Source organism: Carassius gibelio, chromosome A3 (assembly GCF_023724105.1).
Source record: "Carassius gibelio isolate Cgi1373 ecotype wild population from Czech Republic chromosome A3, carGib1.2-hapl.c, whole genome shotgun sequence".
NCBI lineage: Eukaryota > Metazoa > Chordata > Actinopteri > Cypriniformes > Cyprinidae > Carassius > Carassius gibelio.
In genome coordinates, this window is record NC_068373.1 from 25,822,504 (window position 1) to 25,843,137 (window position 20,634).

Here is a 20,634-nt window from a genome sequence, read left to right on the forward strand (position 1 = left end):
TGAAAAAAATGGTAAAGAGCGATTTCCCGTCCTCTCAAAATTCACACGTTTTATTTTGAGCATTCCCACATCTAGTGCGCCATCAGAGAGGGCTTTCAGTGCATATGGGTGGATCTTGGAAGAAAGATGCACAAGTCTGGGACTGCAGTCAGTCAGCAATATACTTTTCCTTCATTGCGGGAGCGGGCGGGAGTGGAACATATAGGTTCCGGGAGCGGGGTGGAGTGGAACACATAGGTTGAGGGAGCGGGCGGGAGTGGAACATATAGGTTCCGGGAGCGGGGTGGAGTGGAACACATAGGTTGCGGGAGCGGGCGAGAGTGGAACACATAGGTTGCGGGAGCGGGCGGGAGTGGAACACATAGGTTGCGGGAGCGGGCGAGAGTGGAACACATAGGTTGCGTGTGCGGGCGGGAGTGGAACACATAGGTTGCGGGATCGGGCGGGAGTGGAACACATAGGTTGCGGGAGCGGGCGAGAGTGGAACACATAGGTTGCGGGATCGGGCGGGAGTGGAACACATAGGTTGCGTGTGCGGGCGGGAGTGGAACACATAGGTTGCGGGAGCGGGCGGGAGTGGAACACATAGGTTGCTTGTGCGGGCGGGAGTGGAACACATAGGTTGCGGGAGCAGGGTGGAGTGGAACACATAGGTTGCGTGTGCGGGCGGGAGTGGAACACATAGGTTTGCGTGTGCGGGCGGGAGTGGAACACATAGGTTGCGTGTGCGGGCGGGAGTGGAACACATAGGTTGCGGGAGCGGGCGGGAGTGGAACACATAGGTTGCTTGTGCGGGCGGGAGTGGAACACATAGGTTGCGGGAGCGGGCGGGAGTGGAACACATAGGTTGCGTGTGCGGGCGGGAGTGGAACACATAGGTTGCGGGAGCGGGCGGGAGTGGAACACATAGGTTGCTTGTGCGGGCGGGAGTGGAACACATAGGTTGCGGGAGCAGGGTGGAGTGGAACACATAGGTTGCGTGTGCGGGCGGGAGTGGAACACATAGGTTTGCGTGTGCGGGCGGGAGTGGAACATCTAGGTTGCAGGTGCGGGCGGGAGTGGAACACATAGGTTGCGTGTGCGGGCGGGAGTGGAACATCTAGGTTGCAGGTGCGGGCGGGCCAGGTCACACATTCAGCCGGAGCGGCAGGTGCAGGTTTAAGAAAACAGTCCTGCACAGGGCTCTAATTCAGAGCGCTCTTATCAAAACACGAGGAGCCTGAAGTGCATAAACAGTGCACAAAACATTGTTTTAATAAATAAATAAAAAAATTAAAAGAAGCCTCTCACTGCAAAAAAATGGGCAGCCATTTATGCAGTGGCTCAAGGGCACCCAAGTAGTGGTATTGCCATCCCGAGACTCGAACCCACAACCTTAGGGTTAGGACTAGAAGTCAAACTGTCTAATCACTAGGCCACGACTTCCCCTAAACTTTCCCCTTCCTGTAAACTTCTACAGTGGTGAACGGAAACAACATACAGTATATACTTTTTGTGTTTCAATTTCTCCAATAGCAAAAAATAAATAAATAACATATGAAAAGGTATACTACACGTGATATTATGCAAATTATGGGCAATCAACTACAGCCGTAATACCTGAATAAAAATATAAAGATTTTCAAACATATTATTAATATATAGAGTTCTTGTGTTGACCCAGCTTTTATTCTGGAGTGCGCCAGCCTTTGAGTCCAGCGAAAAATGGCATCTTCCCGAGAACAACGCGCATATATGAGGAAGAGCGAGACTTTTGATAATTTGTGAGATAAACACGGTTTCATTTTTGTTTAAATTCATTTATGCCACATCTGTGTCTCCCTCCGGAGCTGCTGCTGGACTGTGGCACGTTTGAATAAGACTTTGCTGCATGCCAGACTGTATGTAACACAATGTAACATCACGTTAGAAAGTGAATGACGATTGGTCATTTTACTGACAGTCAGGTGCTGGCTTCCTATCTGAATGGCTTTTCTTAAAAAGGAAGCATAAAGCATGATATTATGATTATTTTTGAAAAACATCGGCCACACAGAAAGACTTATCGGCTGCGGCGATATATCGGTTGACCACTAATTGGTTAGATGAGAGAAAGCTTTCAAATTTCCTGTCACTACACTGCCATTTTCTGTAATTTAATTTCAAGGTAATAAAACACAAAGAATGGTGTTATTAATTAATATAATAGTTTCCAAAATGTATACTACAAAAAACATATTACAAATGTTTATAACTGTGGAAACGCATCATAAAAAGAACACATATGAAGCGTTCTAAGCTCCAAAATCCAAGTGTTATTCATAAACTATACAAAAAAATATATGGTTTATGTCTAATTTCTACTGTCTGTCAGAGCAGTTCCAGCGCTGATTGTTATTCCTGTAATGGACAAACCTTGATATTCAATTCCAAGGTAATGTTGCTATGCATCCGTTGCCAGCAGGAAAAAAAAAAACTCTAGGGATGCTAATGCAGGATAATACCACTGAGAAAGGTTAAAAACTGTATCTTATATTGCAAGAATATTAGGCAAAACCTGCTTTTATAATGCGTTCTGCACTCAGCTAATCAATGGACCCAAAAAGCTTGACAGCATGTACTAATTACTGCATTTTTACCTGCACTGCAATTTCTGAAATGAAATTATCCCAAATTTCACCAATATATGTAATTCATCAAACAAGGCTATCAGTAGATTTCAGAATGACAAACAGGAGGAATTTTATTTGAATAATCTCAAAATAGATACAGGCCAGCGTATCAGTCTTTCATGACGAATCAGCTTCATTGATGATGAAAATGGATAGATGCATTCATAAGATCAGATGAACATCCTTGGAAATGAAACTACATTTCAGCCAATTACTCAGATTCATTTTTCTTCCTCTGCTAAACATCAAGACAAAATTAATTTAAGCTGGACCGGAGACAGAGCAGTCGCATAAAGAAGATTGATGAGGAAATGAATGCAGGAAGATGCAGGAAAATTGACAGAAACAAACATCTTCTGTCCAACTATGTCTTCCTCTCCCAGAAGATACTGAACAGGACAGATTCAGAAGGGTTTCATGAGAGTCCTATCAGTGCTGGAGTCTGCTGTCTAACACAGGTGTGGCACTGACCTATGAATACTGCAAAACACACCCAAGGTCAAGTGGAGCAGGACGGGGGAATTCACTCACACCTCTATACATAATACTTCATTCAACTTATTTTCAGAAGATAAGTGCCTTTACGCAGTACTAAGGAGTGATCTGAAATTTGATCTGATTATAGATTTTTTTTTTTAAGTGCACAGATATATAATTTATAATAAACGCTAAAATATTACATATAAAAATAAGAATTATACATTTTGATTAAATGGTGACTTTAAAATTACAATATATTTATATGTGATTCTACCGACTCCAAATTATTTAAGTAGAAAAAATTGAAGTGTATTACAATAATGTAAATATTTAAATGTAATCATTTTCAAAAGTAAACATTACCATGATACATTATAGTAATAATATATGCGGGCTATTTTAATAATGACTGGTTCAATGTTTTAGATTATTATTATTAGTAGTAGTAGCAGTAGTTTTAATAACAATATTTCCCATTACTGCAAATTTTAAATTAATGTTTATATTTTATTCAAATTGAAAAATGTGTGATTGCACTGCCTCAAAATTATTTTTTAATTAATGGACATTTTTTTATAAATAATAATAATAATAATAATAATAATATAAAGAAATTAGTATCTAATTTTAATAATTTTAAATGTAAACATTCTGATGTTTTGGTAATTATAACTTGGGAGCAAATCTGCTTAATTGTCACAAAAAAAAGCATCTATAAAAAATAAAAATAAATAAAGTGAACAAACAAATAAATACCGGGAGACTTTTTTTTAGGCAGTTACCATGGCACGGTAATCCTCGACGTCCGCTGGGGTAACGTTATCATGCAAAAATCACGATACACGAATTTAGCAATCCTTCACATTATATATTAAACTACAATGTTTTTACCACACGAAACAATTACAAAAGGACTTTTATAAGGACATGTAACACAAAAAGCATGACGTCAACGTCCAGTGAAGTGTCAGTGAAGCAGGATACTTTAATTAGCTTTTTGAACGAGGAAATGACTTAAACGGCTTGAGCAAATAAAAAAAAAAAAGGTTTTGATTCCCCTATATGACATGATACAACTCCCAAGGACACTAAGACTATAACTTCATCTGTCTGTCTGTGTGCAGTGCACTGTGCCGCCAACTTCCCCATTTTACGTTCCTCTCTCACTTACACCCATTTCATTTCAATGAATGACGGCGAACGGCCGCTTACGTCAACTGCGTAACTCCCGTTTGTGAATGACAACCGAGTCAATCAATCGAGCAGCGAGCACAAAAACGCAGCTGGGACGTAACAAATGAGACGTTTGACTTCTTGTTAAGTTAGAGAAGCATAAATATAGCGAGCTGGGCTTTCCGCAGGCGTTCGAACTGAAATGAGTAATATAGTAACCAACCTGCCAACGAAATTTTCCAGCACTGAGCTTTTTCCGGCGCTCTGTCCTCCAACTACGGCTATCTGTGGCAGATCCAAGTTACAACTTTGGCCAATGGAACTGAAAGCATCTTGGAGTTTATTGATCAGGGGGATCAAATCCTCCATCCCCCGGTTGCCCATGGTTTCTGACCGTCTTTCAGCGCGCAGGAACGGGCTCGCGGCAGCAAGGCGCTCGGGTTACTTTCAAGTGCTCGATTTCCACTCTTCAAACACTTCCAGATCAGTCTGTCAAAGACAAATAACTCACAAAACACTCGCTGACAGGCAGGGGACCTGTATTACGGCGCATTCATTAAGATCCGTGTGCTGATCTAAGGATCAATCATACGTAAACTCACAAAACAAAACTTCTCGTTATCATCCGGTCAGGCGACATCCGACCTCCACCGGTGACGCGAGTCCCGCCTCCTGTCAACCGATGTCGTGAAATCCGATTGGTCCGACAGAACGCTTCCTGGTGTGTACTGTCTTTCGATTGGTTCGATTTTCGTCTCTGCCTCTAGCGACCGAGGACTGCTATTTGACGGCCCACGTGTCAATTTAGTTTCAATAAAAAAGACTTGGAAAGTAGAGACAACGTAGAATATATACAATAAAAACAACAATTCTAATTTTAATAAATTATGCATATTTACTGCAAGATAACACCACGAATTAATTAAACCTATTACAATTTTACATATTTCTATCATGTTTTCTACGTATTGGAACATAGGCATTGTTTGGGTTCTCCAGTGTTTTATAATGCATATCGACTAGTAGAAGAAAGTGATATTTAAGCAGAATTCATGTAACATTAAACCTGTTTACAATGCATACACACTGATCTTGAGACTCTTGAGTATTGCTTTTGACGGGAAATCCGACTTATTTCCGCCAATCGGTTCTTTCTTAAACTTAGAACGATGTGTTTGTAAGAACCGATTCGCGGAAATGAGTCGGAAACAACCATTCAGTTGTTATTTTACTAAATAACTTGGTCCTTTATTTTCTAAAACGTTCATAATAAAGTACTGTGTTATATGCTGTTTATAACGTATATAAACAAATTATTATAAATATTATAATTATAAAATTATTAATTAAGTCAATTATGGCAGCCACGATTCAACTTATAAAGCAAACTAACAATTTCAAATACAAATGTCTGATACATTCAGATATAAATTTGAAATCTATAATTTGAATAAACTCCTTTATGAAAGAAATGAGTCGGAGATTCGAGAACCGATTGGACCGATTCAGACCGATTTGTGAATTGTTCAGGGCTGTGTTTATCACAGGGATCGTGAGATAAAGTTGATTGTAGAGGCCACTGATGGCAACGGATCTACGATCCACGAAGGCGATGCAATGATGATTTTGAAAGACGAAGTCCAGGGAGGTTTTGTACAAGTTCATCCTGTTCATCAGAAAGATCCGACTCAAATGAACGATCACAAGTGAATCGGACATCGCTTTTCAAAATGGCTGCGCCCATACCCAGCAGATCACAGGAGTATGAAGGCAGCATAGCCTCCGTAAAGGCTGTATCCTCTGCTGCTCCTCTCGCTCTTCGTATCGTGGCGGAGTGTCCCGTGAGTAAAGCGAGAGCCTGCACTCTTACTCTCCCGCACTGCGCTGTCAGCACCCCGGTGTTCATGCCCGTGGGCACGCAGGGTACCCTGAAAGGCATCACTGTGGACCAGCTGGAAGATCTGGACTGTCAGATCTGTCTGGGAAACACGTATCATCTTGGCATGCGGCCGTTATGTGAGAAGAAATAGAGTGCTTAATCACAATCAATGCACTTTATATTTTAAACTTGTTTAACTGTTATTGTATGTGTTCTAACAGGGTCCCGACTAGTTAATAGAGAAAGACAATGGATTAAACGGATTTATGAAGTGGAATAGAAATCTTTTAAAGGTGATTATTATTATTATTATTTTCAAACTATTCCCAAACACCAGAAGAACGAGATTTGTTTTGTTCACGTTATTCTAATGCATTGTGTTAGTTGAGCAGACTTGAAAAGTTATGCAAATGATTAGAGTCTCCTTTTGTTGAGAATATAATCAAGCCAGCATGAAACATCAGTCTGTTTGAATTTCTAATCGTGATTAGGATTATAGATGCAACAATTACGTAATCGTTAATTGAGTCCACTCATGTTATTCTTTTATTCTGCTTGCTTATGATATGTTTTTTTCTTTCTACATGTTAGGTGTTTTCCATTTGTTTTAGTATAACATTATAATACCATTCATATTTTTACTTTTATTTAGCCTGACTTCGTCATACTCATATTCTAGGCAGAATATGACGAACTTCCCATCCAAAAAAATGTTGTGGGTGGGGTTCGGGCTGGCACCCAGGCTAACTTTTATTATAATGTAAAGAAGAAACCAATCCGATGTATATTTGACGTTTGGGGTTTACTTTAGAAAAGCACTGAACGTTTTTAAGTTGGAGTGTTTTCAGCAAACATTAGTTTAAACATCATTCAATGTAAACTGTGATAATCGTAATTAATTATCGCAATTACATTTCAAGGGAATAATCGACAGTTATTATTTTTGTCATAAACCTGCAGCTTTAATTTAAAGTCTTATTGGAAAAAATTGCATTCTACTACTACTAAAAAATTAAAGCTGTCTCAGCAGTTTCTATAAAATTATTATTTTTTTATTTATTTTTTTTATGTGATGACCCCAGTATTTCTAATATAATTATGACAAAGCTTGCTTGCTTTCATACTTTTTTACATTTTATTTTAATTAGCAGAAAATGAGTATTTATATTTTTAACGAATCACAATTAATTTTCAGTTCTGAATAGTAACTGTTTATATGTAATCTATATTACATAATCAAATTCCTAATAATTAAATACTTGTGTTTAAATTATATTATGTCTTCAATGCTTATGATCAGACTAGTTACTTTTTTTATAGATTACATGGTTCATTTTATTCACACATTATTTTTTTCCTAAAATATTTACTTAAAGCCCCTTGAGATTTTAGGTTAGATTTGTAATAATTGAACAACTGGTTGGTTGTTTTAATATATTAATAAGAATTGATTTCTTTGAGTACTTCTAAATCATCCTTCAGCCCCTCTTCAAGTTTCCTGAAGCCCACTGGTTGAAAACCACTTCTGATTACTTTTATGAGTGGATGATTTTGTCTTGCTCATCAAAGTCCACAATTTCTGTGTTTCACCTGTGTTTTTTTTTTAAATAGGACAGTGGCGGGTTTCAGATGGTGTCTCTAGTGGAGCTGTCTGAGGTGACGGAGGACGGTGTCACCTTCCGTTCCCCTTATGATGGAAAGGAAATCCTACTCACTCCTGAGCAGTCCATCGCCATACAGAACATCCTGGGTATGAATGATGTTACTGATCATCATGTCTTGTAAATGCATATTGAATCTCTGTGACTCATGGCAAGGTGTGCAGGCTCAGACATCATGATGCAGCTGGATGACGTGGTGAGCAGTACGGTGAAAGGGTGGAGGAGGCCAAGCACCGCTCTGTGCGCTGGCTGGACCGCTGCATCGCAGCCAATAAGAATCCAGATCGACTTCGCCATTATTCAAGGGGGACTGGATGCCAAACTGCACAAGGCCTGTTTAGATGGTAAGCGCTGAGTGACTGGACATCAAAAGTGTGTCTGTTATGATATGAAAAATTATTACAATTTAAAGTACCTTTTTGATTTTTTTATTATGTGCTGTTATGTAAAGCTGAAATTAGGCCTGCTTACGCCTGTCAGGATAAACCTACAAGAGTTTTTGCATAAAACCAGTGATGCTTTTTGTAATCCTGTATTTTGCCTGTATTTTTAATGAGGCTGTGATTGTTTCAGAGATTTGGCTCAGCTTTAGTTCCCTGGGGATCTCTGCAGCTCAAACAGAAGCAGTATGCTAAAGACTTCCAGCCGATTGATCCTGACTGCCGGTGTCCCACCTGCAGGAGGTACATCTGGCTGAACTGATGGTTCAGTATGCTGATGTTCAGCTGCCTGCTGTGCTTAAAAGAATAATTCACTCCCAAAAAAAATCATATGTTGCCATTTGCTCACCCAACAGGGGATCTTGATTCAAAAACGTACCTTATCTCATCTTGATGTCTAAGCCAAAAGATGACCGTGATTCGTTTGTCTTTGTTTTGACGTTGACAGACACAGTCGGGCTTACCTTCACGCTCTGTTTAAGAGTAACACCGCAGCCATGCATCACGTCACCATCCATAACATCTCTTAGCAGGTAATTATCAATTATATGTGTTTGAATACAGTGTATAGTGTTGTTGTTGTCACTTAATCTCCTCCTGTCCTGGCCGTATCGTTCCTCAGCTCGCCCTCGTGCGGTCAGTGCGTCAGAGCATCATAGAGCAGAGGTTTCCTGCGTTTGTGAAAGCGTTCATGAAGAGGATGTTCTCGTCCAGGGAGCAGTACCCCAGCTGGGCTGTAGAGGCTCTGCAAGCAGTGAACATCTGTGTCTGCTGAGCATCCTACATGAGGAAGATGCTGAGGACTGCTTTTTAAGAGAAGAAAAAGACTTGCTGTTTTTTAATGGATTTTTTTTATGGTGTTTTGATTTTAGATACTGACATTTTTAACATATAATATGTGAAAAATTCCATTTTGTAAATAAAAAAATATATTGACATTTGATTCGTATTTGATCAGAGTAATGTGATATGGCAATGTCCAAGCAATCTTTTTCCATATATAGGATTTTCTGTCTTCATTTTGAATAGCATATCTGTATTTTTCAACATTTATTCAGAATTTATAATTTATAAAAAAATGTTATTGTGCCTTTATCCTTTAAGATAATGCCAAGAGGCATGTTAACCCTCTGGAGTCTAAGGGTATTTTTGGGGCCTTGAGAAGTTTTGTCATGCCCTGACATTTGTGCTTTTTTCAGTTTCTTATAAATATCTAAATGGGTAAAGTCTAATATCACTGTAATCAGCACAAACTGGGCTGAACTTCTAAGATCATTTAATTCTTCGTCATTTAGTATACCAATTTGTTAAACCATTAACATCATGTCTCATGCTCACCAAATTTGCATTTATTCGGTCAAAAATACAGTAAAAACAGTAATATTGTGAAATATTATTACAATTTAAATGAACTGCTTTCTATTTGAATATTCTTTACAATTCTATTTATTCCAGTTATTCAAAGCTGAATTTTCAGCATCATTCCTCCAGTCTTCAGTGTCACATGATCCTTCAGAAATCATTCTAATATGCTGGTTTGCTGCTTGACAAACATTTCTTATTATTATCAGGTGGAACCATTTGCACTACTTCTTCTGTAAAAAAAAAAAAAAATTCTTCAAAATGTTAAAATATAACGTTCAGAAGAACAGCATTAAAATATAAATATTTTGTAATGTAAGTTTACTTTCTGTCACTTTTGATCAATTTAATGCATCCTTACTGATTAAAAGTATTAATTTCTTTCAAAAATTTTTTAATAATAAATAAAAATCTTAATCCCAAAACTTTTGAATGGTGGTTTATAAGTGTGCCATGTTATTATCTGATAACATCGCTGTAGCTGTTACCTGGATGTTCTTTTGTGTTGTTTAGTAGCATTCTGCAGCATTAAAGCCTTGATGAGAATCACTCTAACGCCACAACTGAACAGATGTGCCTGTGAAAAAAAAAAAACAATCGAAACCTTTAAAGGTTGAAATTGAGCGCACAGTATATGAAACCTTTCAGGAGCTGAACACGATAGATTTACTGAGCTTCCCTCGCAGGCGGCCGCTAGGGGGCAGAGCGCTGGAGATCTCGCTGTATTACTGAAGGCTGGATTGTGTGCCAGGGTTAAAATCGAATGTGACAACACAATTAATTTGACTCCGGCGTGGAAATTTCACTTCTTTGATTTTGATTAAAATATTATGCTAACTGCATATGAATGCAGATAACGCATGTCAAACACCGCAACAGGTGTCTCCCTTTACTTTCTGCGCATTTCACGCTGCTTATTTGAAACCCATCACATTCTCCAGTTAGAGTGTGAAATTCACTGCACTATATTTGGTAAAGCTAATGTCTTGTGAAATTGATAATTTACAGCAGTGATGTAGATGGGGGTTCTCGCCTACTTTAAGGCGTTTTGATTGACACTTTAGTTTTGATTGACAAAAAAAAAAAAAAGTGCGTGCGTGGACTTATCCCCATCTGCGTTTTCCAGTAATGCAGCAGACGAAATTACTGCAAGCGGGTTGCAAGTAGATGGATTATTACAAAAAAAAAAAAAAAAACACTTGCCCATCCCTCAAAATAGCAAATGCCTCAATCTATACAGGACAATGGTGAAATAATGCACTGCAGCAATAACTGGCAACTGTTACAGCTGCTGTGAAAGCGCTCGTGTCAGCAGTGGAGCAGGATGTCCAGGCGGGCGCTGCGTCTGCTGTCAGTGCACGGAGAGCTCGGGGAGGCACCAGTTGCTCAGTCGCTGCTGTGACAGTGGATCTAGACCCGTGTCTCCCGTTCCTGAGTGATGACAACACTTTATATATCTGCGCGACCTGAAACAATCGCGGCGGAGGGATAAGTGAGGCCGAAGGCGTTTGTGTTTCCACCCCGCGTTGATTTGTGCGCTCTGCTGACTATGGTGGAGCTGGAGAAGGAGGTTCTGCCGCTGCCGCCGCGCTACCGGTTCCGAGACCTGTTGCTCGGGGATTGGCAGATGGACGACAGGTAGAGCAACTTCAGCTCCTCGGCTTATGTTTACATACGTGCTTTACCAACGACACACGCTTATTGTTTTAATAACTACATAGGAGCACTGCAAAGAAAATTTCATCAGTGTGCGTATCAGCAATATTAGTGTGAGCATTAGTAATAGCCATGTTATTAGCATAATAGTGCGTAGAATGAGCATACAGTAAGTATTCCAATTTGCATTAAAATTGCTATAGTATATTAGTATAGGAGCATTAGTAACCTACATGCTATTATATCTATATTATATTTGACTATTTGACGTCTGCATTTACATTTGCAAGACGTAGCTCTTTTTTTAGAGAGTTTACTCATCTGCAATACGTCTATAGGACGTTTCTTATCAGATGTCAAATGGACGTTTAGAAGTTGTCTTTAAAATGTTTATGATTTCAAAATGAACGTAAAGCTGATATTTTAGAGATGTCTTATCAGATGTTTGTACACAGCAGATGCTTCCAGATGAAGCGATCTTTAATAGACATCTTGCAGACGCACCAACAGCTATTGGTATTGGTCATGCTGTTATTAGTTTTAGTAAAATCATTAGTATTAAAATGAGCATTAGTAGCTATTAATAGTGTTTGTTAGTATGCATGTGAGAATTAGCAAGAGTATGCATTGTAAACTCCCTGATAGCACATGCACATCACACAGACGTCTATTTGACATCTGCAAGACATATTTTTAGTGCTTGGTCATCTGCAATAAATCTATAGGACGTTTCCTATCAGATTTCAATTAGACGTTTAGAAGATGTCTTTAAGATGTTTATGATTTAGAATGTATGTAAAGCTGATATCTTAGAGATGTCTATCAGATGTTTGTACACAGCAGATGCTTCCAGATGAAGTGATCTTTAACAGACATCTTGCAGACGTACCGGCGCTATCTTGGTTCTGGTTCTGTCTTAAAGCTTATTAAGCATTATGATGCCCACAAATGCAGTCCACTGTAAATGTTTTTTTAGTTTATATATATATATATATATATATATATATATATATATATATATATATATATAAAGTGTTTATCCTGCCTTGCGTAGGTGTTTTATGCAATCTGGTCAAATTTTGACTTCAACTGCCTTTTTACAGACAGCTGAAGCTGTGCTATTGGTAGCATTAGTATGAGCATACACCAAGTATTCCAATTTACATTAGAAATCGCAATAGTATTATTTTGTATAGCGACAGTATTGTGTCAGTATTAGTATATTATAGTATACTATACTATAATATACACATCAGTAAGATGATGGTATTGGTCTATCATTAGTAGCGATTGGTCTTTAGTATTAGAATGAGCACAGGGGCATCGGACTGGGGGTAAAACCAGTACTGATTACCAGGGCCCCAAAGGAAGAGAGGGCCCTTGAAAAGTCTGGAATATATTTTATTTTACCTGGATATTTTCATGGGGGGGTGGGGGGGGGGGGGCATCAGGAATGACTATGGATAGGGCCCGGCATCTTGTGTAACGCCCCTGAATGAGCATCAGTAGCTACTAGTGTTATTAAGATTATTACTAGACTATAGTACAAGTGTTAGGATCATTGTGAGCATTATTATGATTCTGGCTGTGTCTTAAAACTTAGGCATCTTGTGACGCCCACAAATAGTGTCTATTTAGGCAGCACACTAGGTTTTGTACACAGTCTGTGTTTATCCTGTCTTGTGTTGTTGTTTTATGCAGTATGGTCACACTTTGATCTCTTTGACTTAAACAGATCTTTTTACAGACATTATTAATATTAATAAATGCCGGCGTATTAGTGTTATATTGAGTAAGAGTGGGTATCAGTAAGCTGTTAGTTTAGTATGAACATATAGTAAGGATTCCATTGCATTCCATTATTCCATGTTAGTATGGGCATTGGTTTTTACAATTAATTTTTTTTTGAAGGTAGATAACACATTGAGCATTTATTAGTATTGGTATCCATGTGATTAGTAAACCGTTACTGTAGTAATGTTAGTATGAGAGTGTGCATTAGTATTTTACAATTTGGCTGTCTTAATACTATTTGTGATGCCCACAAATGCTGTCCAGCTAGGGAGCACACTACTCTATGTTTTAAGACTCTATCTGTTTCTCTGTTTATCACGTTTTGCATAGTTGTTTTATGCAATCTGGTCATATTCTAATGTCTTTGATTCCAACAGTTATTTTACAGACAACAAAAGATGAACTGACAAGTATAGGGTTTGTGCATGCTTGTGTTATATCTAATATCTCATGTGTTGATGTTTCTATAAATTTAGATGGTGTTACTGTCTGTCTGTTTCTCATGGCATTCACATCTCCTGCTGAAAGCTACATTTGTAACTGATCATTTGAGTATTCAATGTTTTCTTTAATGACATTTACTGTGATTTAGTAGTAGGCTTATATTGTGAGTGCCGCAGCACCTGAATGTAGACATGAGCTAAATATGCCATTTAGCCACGGTGGAAAATAAAATCTGCATTTTATGCTTGACACTCCGTTGCTAGGTGAGGACTGTGGACCAAAACACTTTAGTCCTTTAGAAAGATAAGAATGAGTTTTCTCCCTCGCTTCTGGTCTTCCTGAGTGGGCGTTTAAAATGCACTAATTGGCGAGCGCTCATTCGTAAGGGTGTTAAAAGTAGGGGACATGTCTTCGTAAATGGTGCGACTACTTCAATCAATCAATCACCTTTATTTATATAGTGCTTTAAACAAAATACATTGCGCCAAAGCACTGAACAACATTCATTTGGAAAACAGTGTCTCAATAATGCAAAATGATAGTTAAAGGCAGTTCATCATTGAATTCATTGATGTCATCTCTGTTCAGTTGAAATAGTGTCTGTTTTAATTTGCAATCAAGTCAACGATATCGCTGTAGATGAAGTGACCCCAACTAAGCAAGCCAGAGGCGACAGCGGCAAGGAACCGAAACTCCATCGGTGACAGAATGGAGAAAAAAACCTTGGGAGAAACCAGGCTCAGTTGGGGGGCCAGTTCTCCTCTGACCAGACGAAACCAGTAGTTCAATTCCAGGCTGCAGCAAAGTCAGATTGTGCAGAAGAATCATCTGTTTCCTGTGGTCTTGTCCTGGTGCTCCTCTGAGACAAGGTCTTTACAGGGGATCTGTATCTGGGGCTCTAGTTGTCCTGGTCTCCGCTGTCTTTCAGGGCAGTAGAGGTCCTTTCTAGGTGCTGATCCACCATCTGGTCTGGATACGTACTGGATCCGGGTGACTGCAGTGACCCTCTGATCTGGACACAGACTGGATCTGGTGGCCACGGTGACCTCGGAACAAGAGAGAAACAGACAAATATTAGCGTAGATGCCATTCTTCTAATGATGTAGAAAGTACGGTGTTATGTGAAGTGTTCCGGTTCCAGTTTACCTAATTAATGCAGCCTAAAAATCCTTTAACGGATTTGGATATTAAAAGCATATTAGTATGTTATGTGTATGCCAGGTTAAAGAGATGGGTCTTTAATCTAGATTTAAACTGCAAGAGTGTGTCTGCCTCCCGAACAATGTTAGGTAGGTTATTCCAGAGTTTAGGCGCCAAATAGGAAAAGGATCTGCCGCCCGCAGTTGATTTTGATATTCTAGGTATTATCAAATTGCCTGAGTTTTGAGAACGTAGCGGACGTAGAGGAGTATAATGTAAAAGGAGCTCATTCAAATACTGAGGTGCTAAACCATTCAGGGCTTTATAAGTAATAAGCAATATTTTAAAATCTATACGATGTTTGATAGGGAGCCAGTGCAGTGTGGACAGGACCGGGCTAATATGGTCATACTTCCTGGTTCTAGTAAGAACTCTTGCTGCTGCATTTTGGACTAGCTGTAGTTTGTTTACCAAGCGTGCAGAACAACCACCCAATAAAGCATTACAGTAGTCTAACCTTGAAGTCATAAATGCATGGATTAACATTTCTGCATTTGACATTGACAGCATAGGCCGTAATTTAGATATATTTTTGAGATGGAAAAATGCAGTTTTACAAATGCTAGAAACGTGGCTTTCTAAGGAAAGATTGCGATCAAGTAGCACACCTAGGTTCCTAACTGATGACGAAGAATTGACAGAGCAACCATCAAGTCTTAGACAGTGTTCTAGGTTATTACAAGTAGAGTTTTTAGGCCCTATGATTAACACCTCTGTTTTTTCTGAATTTAGCAGTAAGAAATTACTCGTCATCCAATTTTTTATATCGACTATGCATTCCATTAGTTTTTCAAATTGGTGTGTTTCACCGGGCTGCGAGGAAATATAGAGCTGCGTATCATCAGCATAACAGTGAAAGCTAACACCATGTTTCCTGATGATATCTCCCAAGGGTAACATATAAAGCGTGAAGAGTAGCGGCCCTAGAACTGAGCCTTGAGGTACTCCATACTGCACTTGTGATCGATATGATACATCTTCATTCACTGCTACGAACTGATGGCGGTCATATAAGTACGATTTAAACCATGCTAATGCACTTCCACTGATGCCAACAAAGTGTTCAAGTCTATGCAAAAGAATGTTGTGGTCAATTATGTCAAACGCAGCACTAAGATCCAATAAAACTAATAGAGAGATACACCCACGATCAGATGATAAGAGCAGATCATTTGTAACTCTAAGGAGAGCAGTTTCAGTACTATGATACGGTCTAAATCCTGACTGGAAATCCTCACATATACCATTTTTCTCTAAGAAGGAATATAATTGTGAGGATACCACCTTTTCTAGTATCTTGGACAGAAAAGGGAGATTCGAGATTGGTCTATAATTAACTAGTTCTCTGGGGTCAAGTTGTGGCTTTTTTATGAGAGGCTTAATAACAGCCAGTTTGAAGGTTTTGGGGACATGTCCTAATAACAATGAGGAATTAATAATAGTCAGAAGAGGACCTATGACTTCTGGAAGCACTTCAGGTGATAATTCCTCCAATGAAACAGCCTCCATTTGACAGTTTCAAAGGGATCTCATTACTGAAATCATATCTAATCATTCTCACCTACTGGGGATTGATTATACTATTTGCCTATCAGAGAGTGTGAGGGGGTGGTGAACGCCGTCGTTTCTCTCTCTCCCTGTGGATGCGTTTTGTAGTACAGCCGATAAAGACAGCGAAGCTTGTTTCCTGTACAGACAACCCACTGAACACTGCCACTGAATAAAGCTTACAATCCAATTCTGTGTGTGTGTGTGTCTGTGTGTGTGTGTGTAAATGTGTGTAAAACATTAACCTGCTCAACCAGGCTCCCTGAGGACTTCACATAAGAACGTCTGGCTCCTTCGGCCCTGAATTAAACAGGAAGACCTCGGAAAGGCAAAGTCCAAGTTGTCAAATCGCTTTATCCCAATTTAAGTAGAATGTTGGCATTAAAGGAATCCAAATTCTGTCAATATTTAAAGTCTCTCCAAACTTATATGCTCTTATTTTTCCGTGCATCATGAAAGGAGACTTTTTGAAGAATCTGCACTTTTTCATCTGACGACGAGTAGTCCATATGACTTGTGTACTATATTTCAGTATGTCATCTGAATTCATATGTTAGTTTTGTGTGAGAATGAGAAACATAAAAAAAAATTACATTATTGTTCCCTAAAACTCTATAGCTTCTGCTATCAAACAAATATGGAGTTGTTAGACATGTCTGGTAATGAGGCATGCGAGAACCAATAATATTAGTTTGGAATTATATCAGGGTGAGTAAATAATAAAATTTTTGTTCATTGGTTAAACTATTTATTTAGACAACTTTTGGCCCCAGTGTTTGTTGTTGAAGCCCAGCACATGAAGTATATCTGTGTATCTATTTGAAAGCAAAAGTGATCCTTTTGGGGTTTATCTTCATTTGTATATATATATATATATATATATATATATATATATATATATATATATATATATATATATATATACATACATACATACATACAAACATATATATATATATATATATATATATATATATATATATATACTGCCATTTAAATGTGGGATCAGTAAGACTTGTAATGTGTTTTAAGGAAGTCTCTTCTGCTCATCAAGGCTGCATTTATTAATTCAAATATTCAGAAAAGAAACTGTAATCTGGCAAAATTATTACAATATAAAATAATAGCTTCTATTTTAATATCCTTTAAATATAATTTATTTTCTGTGATGCAAAGCTGAATTTCCATCAGTCATTACTCCAAGTAGTTTAATGCTGTGAATAACATCAGTTTGCATTAATGACCCATCAGCCTGCACCATCTAGAGTTTCATGACAGAACTTGGTATTTATTTTGTGTGATATCAGAGAAGATATTTTGAAGAATGCTAGGGTTCCAAACAACTACAGTGACTTTGTTCATGAGGGTGAATAAATTATCATATATATTTTTTTTAATTAAGGTATTTTGAAGAATGTTAATATAACCAAATAGTTTTTTTGGTCCCCATTGACTTCCATAATATATTTTTCTCTAATGTGTAATTCAATGACTACAAACAGCTGTTTGGTTGCAAACATTGTTCTAAATATTTAATTTATGTTCAACAAAAGAAGAAAAAAAACTCACAGGTTTGGAACAACTTGAAGGGGAGTAAATGATTAAATAATTTTGTGAACTATCCCTTTAAAACTAGAGCACATATTACCCTGGTACTCCCAGCTAATAGGGAAAATTCTCAGAACTTTGGCTAACATTCTGGCAATTTGAACAAATATTGTTCCTGTAAGATTAATAGAATGTTAATTTAAAAAGACCTGGTCTTTCATAATGTTCTCAAAACATTAGCAATAATAATAATAATAGCACACATTTTTTATACATCTAACATAACAGTGACAGCAGCAGCACCCACATAAAATTAATCCAGTACAAAAAAGCAATGCTCATAAAAAAAAAAAATAAAATAAAAAAAAAATACATTTTATTTTTTGATTCACACAAAATAAATACAATTTAATAAAAATAAAGTTTAAGGGGGTCATTATGTCGCTAAAACGAACATTATTTTGTTTATTTGGTGGTTATGGATTAGTGCATATTGGAAACACAAATTGTTTCAAATGATTCAGTTCAATTTGGTGAACTGGTTTGACCGGTTCACTGAGATGATCCGGTTAATGGGAACGATTTGTTCGCGATCCGGACATCACTAGACGAGACAAAACCAATAAAACCTATTACAAACGAGGGATTTGTCGCATGCAGTGGGACATAATTACTGATTATAATGACTTAAACTGTCTTTTTACACATTAGGTTGTGTATCACTCTGCGTAAACATAAAACCATTATGATGAGTGGGGCGGGACAGAGAAACGTGGGACAGAGTGAGGCCATTAGAGTAACTGATAATGAGCTACACCTGCACCACTCACCGGTCTCGAGTCCAAAGGAGGAGCTCCAGAAGGATAAAATGAGGAGTAACGACAGTGAAAGAAGACAGAGGACCAGACCTGGACCTTATTTTGTGTTTTGGTTTGGTTTGTGGGCTACAGTCATCTGCAAGGGGCTGTCGTGCTGTCGCGCTGTTTTTTGTTTATTTTATTATTAAAGTTTTGATTAAATGTTAATTAAAGGTTCCTGCTTCCTTCCTGTGACTACAAACTGAGTTACAACCATGTCTGCATTTGTTATCGGAGAAACAACAAGCCTACTTTACACTGCTAAAAATTCGCGTTTGAATCATCATTGACAAATATTTTAAATATAAAAAACTAACGTTACTTACAGGCTGTGAGTCAGAAGCGCCAGACTTTCCTTGCAAATTTGGAACTGCCCCACTTTATAGAAACAGCCTTTGTGCCACAGATGCATTGTATGCTCTTTGGATTTGAGACTTTAGTCTTTGCAACTTTGCAGATCTTTTTTATGCACCAAGAGCTTGTAACACTCCAAAGAGAAAGAAAAAATTGAAAACGCATCATATGACCCCTTAAAAAAAAAAGTTTGTTCAAGCTACTTTTTTACATTTGTTAGAAGAACTTTTGTAGCTATTTAACAAATACCAGTGACAACACAACATCCCATTGGCTGTCTGATAGGAAATGGAGCATTGCCACCAACGTCAGGCTGTATTTACTCTTCTGAAAGTGGCAGAAGGTACAGAGACTTTAGGGAAAAGCAAGTATCTATTTGAGGGAAATACCTGACAAACATTGTGTCAGAGGCACTTGATAAGGTTTGAGCAGAAGGCATTAAGTTCTGAAGAATGAAGTGCGGGAGAAAGCAGAGCAGCGATTAATAGTGACAGACAGGTTAATTCAGCGGCCAACACAGCCAAAGCTTGTCCTACATGTCTCACACCTCTCACTTCTATTAATCTCCCACACAAGTCTCTGGTGCACACACGTGAACACATGTATGCCTACGTGTTTACATGCAACAACACACTGCCAGCCACTTCTATCCTCTTGATTCCTTCTAAAATCTCACTTGTGTTTTGAACTGTTTCCTCTGCTGTGTTCTCATTTCCTGAACTCTGTGTCTGTTTGTTCAGAGTACTTGAGTGGCTCTTCACATAACGATAAAGCCAACCCCCTTACCTGACCAAAAATATATCTTTCACCCCCAACATCACAGGCTCACGTCTTCTGAGCTGTGGTTGTACTAGAAAATGAATCAGCAATTTCCTCTAAAACATGTCAGTAAAATCGAAAGTGTGTTGGTTTGAATATAAGAAATATATAAAATAAATATTTCAGAAGATAAACAAAACCGTGGGTTTAATGGCTTAGTAACTTGAGTAATTAGCATAATACATGACTAAAAGCACATTTGTTTTCTTTATGGCAACATGTGAGTTTCCATGATTTGGGCAACAGACACAGGAACTAGGCCTTGCAGACAGACTCTTCTCCTCCACACTCTTAAAAATAAAGGTTCTTCAATGGCTTTGGAAGTTCTATAAAGGAACTTTAACATCCATGGAGGCTTTCTATTAGACAAAAGTTTCTTTATAGTGGATAAGGTTCATAAAATGCTCTTCATACTGTGAAAAAAAATAGTTATTTTGGGAACTGTTCAATGAAAGATTATGTATGTAACCCAAAATGGTTCTTCTATATCATTTCTGAGAAAACCCTTTGGGAACCCTTACTTTTAGGAGTGCAGCAGTATGGAAAAACAGTATTAGTGTCTTGAGATCTAATTTACTGTATTATTGTTTTTATTTTTATTTTTCTGAGGTCTAAATAATGTTGATCGAGCAAAACACTTTTCAAAATCCATTTAACTTTAAAAAATGTCAATGAAAGAATGTTCCTCACTTTTATTGGTTGAGAAACATTCAATGTCAGCGTTTGATGGCTTCTGAAAATGGAAAATTATATAAAATATGAAAAGCA

At 38.1% G+C, this 20,634-nt stretch overlaps 2 protein-coding genes and 1 pseudogene across 10 annotated transcripts in view; 2 read left to right on the forward strand and 1 right to left on the reverse strand.

Annotated features, from left to right (window-relative positions):
• dnm2a (dynamin 2a) overlaps positions 1-4,981 on the reverse strand; it is a 48,164-nt gene extending 43,183 nt beyond the window's left edge. For 8 of the 9 annotated variants that reach the window (XM_052552712.1, XM_052552709.1, XM_052552705.1 and 5 more), the window contains exon 1: positions 4,528-4,937. In XM_052552712.1, the coding sequence (XP_052408672.1) occupies positions 4,528-4,688 (161 nt within the window). In that variant the 5' untranslated portion in view covers positions 4,689-4,937. Of the gene's footprint in view, positions 1-4,527 lie in introns of all 9 variants that reach the window. The other variant, XM_052552710.1, reaches the window with a different exon arrangement.
• On the forward strand, positions 4,959-9,227 carry LOC127953515 (queuine tRNA-ribosyltransferase catalytic subunit 1-like; annotated as a pseudogene).
• Positions 9,228-10,952: 1,725 nt separating this feature from the next.
• Positions 10,953-20,634, forward strand: part of LOC127953542 (potassium channel subfamily T member 2) — an 80,250-nt gene continuing 70,568 nt past the window's right edge. The window contains exon 1 of the mRNA XM_052552717.1: positions 10,953-11,284. Coding sequence (XP_052408677.1) covers positions 11,196-11,284 — 89 coding nt within the window. The 5' untranslated portion in view covers positions 10,953-11,195. The remainder of the gene's footprint in view (positions 11,285-20,634) is intronic.